Here is a 9,337-nt window from a genome sequence, read left to right on the forward strand (position 1 = left end):
GCTAACCTTGTCAGTTTGTGCTGTGTGACCGAAAATCAAGTGCTCAATCAGTACCAGTCACTTTCAACTCTCATGTATCAAAAGTTGCTTAATTCACTGACAGCCAATAATATTCTATGAGTCCAGTGATGACAAATTCTTGTTTGCCATCTGGTTCACTAATGTCCTTTAAGGAAAGGAGCTGCCATCCTTACTTGGTCTGGCCTACATGTGTCTCCAGACCCACAGCAATGTGGCTGACACATAACTATCCCCTGGGAGTTAGGGATGGGCAATAAATGCTGGCCTCGCCAGTGATTCTCTCATCCCGTGAATGAATTTAGGAAAAAGAATTCTCTGTGACTGTGATTGATTCTGTGATAGTAGATTTTAGGGTGTTGTGATTGAGACTTAAACTCTTCTGCATTATGTCATTTATGGTAGAGTCACAGAATTGATCCAGCCATTCGGCCAATTTATGTCCAGACTGGGACATTCTGTTCTTCACCCGTTCTCCATACTAGTTTCCATTAACTGTTGGGATTTTGGACTTTATCCACTCATTGACAGTATCTCTCTCTAAATGCTAATTTGAGATTTTTTCTGCAGTTACCTGTCTTTGATAACTATAGTGCCAGTTTTGTTCTGTGGGCAATAGCATCAGGTAGAGTATGTGGATCTCATTTTCTTTCCATGTTCAGTTGTGTTTTTTTGGCCTGAGTTTAGGATAAACTTGATCAATATTCACTAACCTATTGTGATTGCGGGATTAATGTTATCTTTGCCATGAATCTGAATTTTATTGCATTCAGACTTTTTAAAAATATTTTATGCATGCAGTAATCTTTATCAGTTGCGGCTGGACACTAAGATATAACATCTGATACTAACTGAAGCGATTAATGATTTGGTGAATCAATTTATAACTGTCCATATTTGGAAATACCTGGGCATAAATTTCATTTTTTTTTCCCCTTTCAGCATTAACTGGCTGTGTGTGAGTGAGTTTTCTGTTGTGCTGCCAATCTGTATCACTTGAAAGGAATGGCACTGGTCTATATCACACTGACACTTTTTTTATGTTGCCTTGTGTTTCCCATTCTCCATGTCATGATCTGATACACTTTATGAGGTGGGTTTAATGCCTTATAATTCAGTGTTTCATATATTAAAAAAGTATGGAAATGCTTCTGCATTACTCAGGCCCTTAACCAGAATGTGAGAGTGTGGAGAAAGTGTGTGTTCATCAGCACCAGGCTCAGTGTGAGAATGAGATTCATTCACTCTCTGATACTAGATATCAATGTGCTCCTTATTCTTGGTTATTGTGTTTCGCAGTGCTACAGTGTCATCCAAATTGAAATATGTCACTTTTAGTAACTGTTACTGTACTTCAGTGTTCAAACTTCTGCTACTTGACATGAATGAGGTACTATCCATTGCCACTGGAGTCAGCTCGTGTCAGTGAAAGTGGATGTGTTTGTATATCTGTTAATCTCTGGCACTGCACATGTAGTTCAATAATGTCCACAGCCAGTGTTCTTTAGCTTTAGTGCCTGTAGGATCCATGGACAAATGTACATGCAACACATTGCAGCAGAAAAGCATCTGTGCTCAGAGGTTTATTTGGAATTTACACTGTTTAGTTGTTGTGCCTTTCACATAGGACTTCTATTTATCAAAAGATTAATTTTGTCCGTCTCAGTTACTGATAATGCCAAAGTTTCCTTCTATATCTTCAGAAATCCTTGCTGTAACAATGTAACAGAATGATCTGTTTGTTCACCTTTAAAATTGCCTTCATTACATGTGGAGTTAATACAGTTCCTAATGTATATTTCATAAGAAGGTACAATCTATCCCTCTTCTGATGTTGCAAATGATAATTGACTAAGTATCGTGGCATTTATTGGAACTGAGCTGTTGTGCATTGAGTATAGGGAGAAATCAAAAAAATATATTGCATCATTTGTGTTTGACTCTTGGATTTAATGTGTACCTCTGGAAATTGAGCTCAATGTGTATCTGAGTCAATCCACTCTGACTGTGGAAAGGATGTTCTCCAATCTGACAACAGTAACATACCTGCTGGTTGGTAGAAGCAGATGGTCACACTTGGCTTTGTACTGAGGGAATATTACATTGTCTTGGTCCATCAATCATTTGCCTGGAGGAAGACAAGAGGGATATTTTCTGTAAATCACCATCAGCTAAATAGAAAAACATCAACTGATCAATGAAATATTCAGGTCAGGTCATGATCATGATAATTCTTTGTTTTTAAACAGGGCAAGGTGAACAGAGCAAGGACTGGTTACACTCTAGCTCTGAGACCCTTCCAGTCTTTGTTTTTCTGTTTGCGAAACTCTAAAACAATTTACTAAGGTACAAAAACTAACCAACATCTGCAAGTTCAATATTCAGCTCCCAATACATTAACTGTTGAAGGAAGAACAACAGGCACTACTCTCACATTTAGATATACTGTCCTTTAATGACCTACTATTCAATGTCTATTCGCAACAAACAGCATGAAATAGATGCTAAACAATGAATTTCCATCAGAGTTTAGGTAATTAAAAACCACAAGAATATCCCACAGCAGCTTCTTCCCGTTCTGCCTCCCACAGCAGGCCCACACACAGCCCGAGAAAGGCCTCTCTCTTCCCCCCAGTCCGCTCACTCCAAGTTCCGGGACCAGTTCCTGCTCCGATCGGCCTCTTATAAACAGCCACCGGTTCTCCCTGAACTCACCCCGAATCAATCCCGGTCTCGGAGCCCCCTCTGTGTCCCAGGCTCCCATCCCGATGTGCTGCTGGAAGGAGCCTGCTGTTCCCTCGCTTCCCTGAGCGCTGATCTCTCCATTGCGGTCTGTTTCAAACAAACCTCTTGCACTCACTGAGTAAATGCTCCTCAATGGCAGCGCTGGGGGAGGGCATCACGCATGTGTTCCTCTGCTCAGAAACATTTCTGCTTTGGAGGAAGGGCAGTATCGCGCATGCGCCTAAGGATGCAGGATAAATTATTCACATTAAACTGACTGACAACAGCGGTGATAAATCCAGCGCAATATTAGGGATTGAGATTAAAGCACAAATATTACTTCCAAAAAAAGGAATGTTTTCTCTAGAGCAGAGATGACTGCGGTGGGAACACATGATTGAAGTATAAGCGATTTATGAGGCGTGTGGGACAGGGTGAATAGAGAGAAGCTGTTTCCCTTGTTTGAGCGAGCAATCACAAGTGGTGCTTAGGTAATGATATGGTAAGGGTAAGGATTCTCGCTATACTGAAGGGTTAGATGTAAAGATATTGAGGGAATTTCAGAAAAATCTTTTCACTCAGCAAGTGGTGGAAATCTGGAAGACACTACATGCGAAGGTGGTGGAGGCCAGAAACCTTTACCTTTAAAAAGTATTTGGATGAGCACTTCAAATGTCAGTTCCGGAGCCACCATTCACGGTGGGATATGAACGGTGAATATCTCCCCAGGCAAACCAAAAAGAAACGTGTCTCCGTCTTTGAGTACGAGGAGCAGATACATCTTGCGATTGGCGGTCCTTTCGTTCTATGCCAAGTAGACTCGAACCTGGGTCTCTGGCGCTGTTTTCTCCGGTTCCAGTCAATGAGGCTTTCTGCTGTCAGTGAGAGATTATCAAAATGAACGGAGATCAAACCAGAGCAGCTGCAGGACTGGGATGGCAAATGTGGAGCTTTTGCTGATGTCAGAACTAGTGCACAAAGGCTAGGCGACATTAAAATATTGTCTCAAGACGATTAATGAGCTCAGCCGGAAGAACGTTCTGTAATGTTTAATCAACATATCGGAGTGTTTTCGATATGTGAAATGAAGAGATTAATTGAAGATTGCAGTTCTTAGCGCATGCTTTTGTTTCTGCCAGTCCTTCAGGTCCAGAAAAGAGAAAAAAGTAGAAAGAGATAGATGCAGTTAGGCAAATGGATGAGCGAGAGAGATTGTCTAAAGTATATATTTATAACCTAATGAACAAGTATTGATGAATTCCCCTCTGATCAAGGTTCTCCTTTTTTATACATACTTTTTCTATGTAAAACATACTTCGTTATTTGTGAAATGGCGGGCTTTTCAAATTGGAAGGAAAGGTGTTGATGATTTGGCGCTGGCTCCAAGAGTAGAGAATGTGCCCTCTCTTCTCCCTGCCTCTCGGGAGCATATTGAACACCAGTGAATCTTTTTTTCTTTATTACTGGTGCTATTTGCTCAAGTCACTCTCTAATATTTGATTATTCCGGGAGCGACAAGCCCCGGTTGGGGTGGGAGCCCTGAGTGTCACCACTGGGTTCTGTTGGGTTGCAGAATAGTGTAAATGGGGCTTTCTGCTGTCGATTAGAAGTTTCCAAAACGAACCGAGATCAAACCAGAACAGTCGCCGGACTGGAATTGTTAACGCGGAGCTTTTGCTATTTGGGAGCACGGTATTAAGATAATACCTAAAGGCGGCGTTCGTTTTTCATGCACTCACGCCGAAGAACGGTCATGAAATCCTCACAGGGCTGAATGAGAGTGTTGGTTCTCTCCGAAGACAATCTCGAATCCTTCAAATAGATTCTAGACTCATTACCCGAAAGAAAAATTGCAAATTAATGACTAAATACGAATGCATTGTTTTGCGTAAAGCTCCCTTCTCTGATCTACATTTCGGCAGGATTTTCAAATTTGAAAGAAAACGGTTGATGATTTGGCGCCATGTTTTCCCGCCAGCTTCCTCAGCAATGATCATACCAGCTGTAACTGGTGGGAACACCAAGGGAGACAGTGAGGACAAAGGGGATGTAATCCGGAATTAATACTGCACTACGATATGAAAATTACATAACATTTCCCAGCAGCGTATATTCTAGTCACTGCTGCTTGTACGATGTGTGTCTTCAACTGTCTCCCCTGAAATGTTTTACTGACGTCACGCCCCCCCCCCTCATTAATATTATTCAAAGCCATTTTCCAACGTCTGCGATCGCTTCCCGCTCTCTCTGGATGGTTTAGTGGCTCTGAATAAAGCCGTCATGTATTTCTCTCTCTCTCTTGGTGAATGTGCAGGGCCGGCCAGGCTCCGTTTAGGCGCGCTCCCCGCGGATCCTGCGGGCCAGCTGGATGTCTTTGGTGACCCGCTTGGCGTGGAAGGCGCACAGGTTGGTGTCCTCAAACAGTCCCACCAGGTAAGCCTCGCTGGCCTCCTGCAGGGCCATCACCGCCGAGCTCTGGAAGCGCATTACACACAGACACAGGCTGCTGCTGTCAATACTGAGGCTGCTGCGGTGCTCTCTGTTTCAGGGAACGGAGAGCCAGCCCAAGAGCTGGGATTGGATACAGCCCTGTCCCTCAACCCACAGAGAAACAGCTCCGGATGGAAAAGAAAAGGCAGGAAAAGAATTGTTGGAGTCTGATAGGTTCACTGGAAACGACAGTTGGTCAGTTTCCAAATGCCCGCTGAATTCACCCTCACAAACCTTGAGATTAAAGTAACCATTAAAACGCAAAAACGCCATCCGTCCGCAACTAAGATAAAATTTACTATTTTATAGCAACTCCTCAAAACCTCGTTAGCAGTCAGCTTGGACAGGAGGCGTGATCATTGCCTGATCTGTCCGTAACAGGCAGGAGGAAAAGGCGGGGTTTAAAACAGCCAGACAAACTGAACAACCGAACGTTTACCCGCCGTGAATGAGTCGAAACAACCACGCCAATTTAAACATCTTAAAAGCTAATGCAGTATACACCGATAAAAGGACAGAATCTCACTTTATGATTAGATTACCCACAGCGTGGAGACAGGCCTTTCGGCCCAATAAGTCCACATAGACCCATTCCCCTACATCTACCCCTGACAAATCCACCTAACACTGCGGGCAATTTAGCACAGCCAATTCACCTGACCTGCACATCTTTGGACTGTGGGAGGAAACCGGAGCACCCAGAGGAAATCCACGCAGGCACGGGGAGAATGTGGAAACTCCACACAGACGTCCTTGGCGCTGTGAGGCAGCAGTGCTAACCTCTGAGCTACCGTGCTACCCCCGGAACTGTTTTTGTTACCCCCAGATTGTAATTAGCCCGAAGACAATGTGGAATTGCTACCTGAACTGTCTGTAACAGGCAGATGGAAGGAGCACGCAATGAAAACATCCGCAGGGTCTCAGAATCAAAACTGAACAAAGTAACATTCCTGAACGGGTCAATGAAATAAAGATACAATGTCACATTCGTGACGCGAAGTGAAACAACCAGACGGAGATCAATAAACCCTCCCTATATGATACCTTCCCCATTCACAGGTCTCAGCTCTCGTAAACCATGGCATGAGTGTGTATTTGAGTTATTCAGATCAAATAATATCTAAGGTAGGTCTGCGCTCGGCGCCGGGACACGGAACATTTGATCCGGGCTCAGCTCTTTCCTGAGAGATGTGGGTGGCTCTGATAAGAGCCTTTGGGTTCAGACGGTTACATATTACACTGACGGGTTCATTTTTTTGCTGCTGTCTTGGTCACTTTTGCTTTGGGCTTGGCCTTGCTTTTAGCCGGTTTGCTGAGGGGTTTGGGGGTTTTAGGGCCCTTGGCCTTTTTCACCTTCTTCACGGGAGTCCGTTTCTTTGGCGCTGCTTTGCTCACCGCTTTCTTTGGCGGTGCCGCCTTCTTGCCGCTCGCTTTCTTGGCTGGGGATTTCTTGGTTGTCGCTCTCTTGGCTGGGGATTTCTTAGCTGTCGCTTTCTTGGCCTGGGATTTCTTTGCTGTCGCCTTCTTGGCCGGTGATTTCTTCACGGCCGGTTTCTTGGCGGCTGCTGATGTTCCCGCCTTCTTTCCCGCTTTTGCCTTGACTGGATTCTTAGGGAGTTTGAAGGAGCCAGAGACGCCCTGGCCCTTGACCAGAACAAGGGAGCCGTTCGCCAGGCACCTCCTGATACTCATCTTGATCTGTGCGTTTCGCTTTCCCACATCGATCCCGCTTCTCTCCAGCGCCTTCTTTATAGCGGACAGAGACGCCCCTCTGCGATCCTTGATATCCCCGACACCCTTCAGAATCAGCTCTCCCAACCCGGGACCGGGTGTTTTCTTCCTGGGAGCCGCCGCCTTCTTCTTGGGAACCTTGGCTTTGGTGGGAGCGGCGGCTGGAGGAGCCGTTTCGGCGGCTGCACTGTCGCTCATGTTGAGAACTCTGCGTTGAATCTTTCTCTAGGACAGTCTGAACTGGGTCAGCAATGATGCTACTGGGGGCGGCACTGAGCAACTTCAAGGCAGCGAGCGGACGGCGCAGGGACAACCAGCCGTCAGCTCCCTGCTTCTGCTGCCTCTCTGTGTTTCTCTAACGGCCTAAACTCTCCGATTCCTCTGAAATTCCGCATCTCCAGAGAGCCTGGCTCGATCGCTCCTGACCCTGACACGGTAAGGTTTGCGACTGAAAAGCTTTCACTCGAATAGAGGGCTCCGCTGTCGAGTTAAACTCATTTTGCTGCCGCACAGATCGAGCTTTTTGAGCTGAGCGCTGACATTGTCGGTACTTTTAGACTAAAATCTTGAAATCAACAAATACATTGTCTTAAATTCTACCTTTGGGGTCTATTGTGGGAGCCGGGGAATAAGTTGAATTGAAAATGTTTTTGATTTTCACAAGAGAGACCCAGAAATATCATAATATTCGCGGACACACAAACACAGTTACGTTCGACTTACCGTCCGCCCTTTTCCGACAGCCTCTCTGACACAGTATTCACATTCACACAGTCACACGCCAGAAATACCACCAAATGTAAGTGTGGAAGGACAGAATGTCTCCTCCTTTTAGCCTTTGCTGCGGTGTCCAGGGAGTTAGTTGTAGTTTTTCTCCTCAGTAACTGTTACACTCTCATCAGCTCTATTGTTTACATCCTCAAAGATGGCCAGTCGGTTTGTCAAGCTTAGAAGACAGAACAGTGTGCACTGGAACAGGCCCTTCATGTTCATGCTGATTCTAGCAGATCCTGAATACTGTTTTGTCAAATGCTTCGCAATTGAAGCTTTCATTTTGATTTTTTTTCCCTGAGGCTGACTGGCCTATAGTTCATAATTTTATATCTACCACCTCTTTCGATTGGATTGCTTACACAAGCTAGCCCCCAATCTGTGTAAATTATTGCAGAGCTTGTAGAATCTTGGAACATGACCATCCCTGCATCCAGTATTACTCAGCCCATTACATCTGGGACGAAGATGATCAAGGCCTGGTGTTTCCCAACCTTCAATCCTATCCACTGTCCCAACATCATTTCCCAAATAATACTGATTTGGTTCAGTTCTTCCCTCTCACTAAACTCTCCAATACCACTACTGTGTTAGTTGTGTGAATATTTGTGAACAGAAAACAATAGTATGTCTGCGATTTTTGAGACATTTTCATTCCCCATTTTGAACTCCCCTCTTTAATGTTGTAAGTGGCATGTGGTCCTCTTTGCCAACCTATTTATGTTCATTTCTCTCTTTACACATTTATTAGTGTTTTAGCAGTATTTTAAATGGTTTCCACAACATTACTCTTTTCTTCATTTGTTCTTTGTTCGTTAAATCTGGATCTGTTTGCAGCCTTCCCGTCTCGCTATATTCCCAAATTGTAGGCCTTTTCTTTGGACAATAAACTATCTTAAATAGTCATTTCAAGTTTCACAACATTCTTTTTATAGGAGAAAGACCAGAATTGCACAAAATATTCCAAAAGTGGCATTACCAATGTTCTGTACACCCATAACATGTTCTCTTAAGTCACATACTCAAAGCTCTGACCAGTAAAGGAAAACATAAATGCCTTATTTGCTATCCTAACTAACTATAACTCCACGTTCAAGCAACAACGAACCCGCATTCCAACGTCTGTTTGTTCAGCAACACTCCACAGGACCTTAGTATTAAGTGTGTAAGTCCTGCCCTGATTTCCCTTTCCAAATTGCAGCACCTCATATTAATTTAAATTGAACTCAATATGCCACTCCTGGGTGCAGTGGCCCATCTGATCGAGATCCTGCTGTATTCTGAGGTAGCCTTCTTTGCTGTTTAGTACACCTACAAATTTTGTGTAATCTGCAAACTTACTAACAATAACTGGAACCTCACATCCAAATCATTCATAATAATGTGGAGGTGCCGGTGCTGGACTGCGGTGTGCAAAGTTAAAAATGACAACATCAGGTTATAGTCCAACAGGTTTATTTGGAAGTACAAGCTTTCTAAATACAGACACCTGATGGAGGAGCAGCAGTTTGAAAGTTTGTATTTCTAAATGAACCTGTTGGAATATAGCTGAAAATGTGTTGCTGGAAAAGCGCAGCAGGTCAGGCAGCATCCAAGGAACAGG

The 9,337-nt window shown here is 44.1% G+C and overlaps 1 protein-coding gene and 1 long non-coding RNA gene across 2 annotated transcripts in view; one reads left to right on the forward strand and one right to left on the reverse strand.

Moving 5' to 3' along the window:
* Positions 1-7,420, reverse strand: part of LOC122544529 (histone H1.11L-like) — a 49,164-nt gene extending 41,744 nt beyond the window's left edge. Inside the window, exons 1-2 of the mRNA XM_043683842.1 lie at positions 6,586-7,420; positions 2,065-2,146 (exon numbers count right to left, since the gene is read on the reverse strand). Coding sequence (XP_043539777.1) covers positions 2,135-2,146; positions 6,586-7,161 — 588 coding nt within the window. The 5' untranslated portion in view covers positions 7,162-7,420 and the 3' untranslated portion in view covers positions 2,065-2,134. The remainder of the gene's footprint in view (positions 1-2,064; positions 2,147-6,585) is intronic.
* Positions 2,882-9,210, forward strand: LOC122544679. The gene is made up of 3 exons (XR_006310440.1): positions 2,882-3,031; positions 3,954-3,956; positions 9,200-9,210. It is a non-coding gene; the product is annotated as an uncharacterized LOC122544679 (long non-coding RNA).
* Positions 9,211-9,337: the final 127 nt, after the last annotated feature.

Source organism: Chiloscyllium plagiosum, chromosome 50 (assembly GCF_004010195.1).
Source record: "Chiloscyllium plagiosum isolate BGI_BamShark_2017 chromosome 50, ASM401019v2, whole genome shotgun sequence".
Taxonomy (NCBI): Eukaryota; Metazoa; Chordata; class Chondrichthyes; order Orectolobiformes; family Hemiscylliidae; genus Chiloscyllium; species Chiloscyllium plagiosum.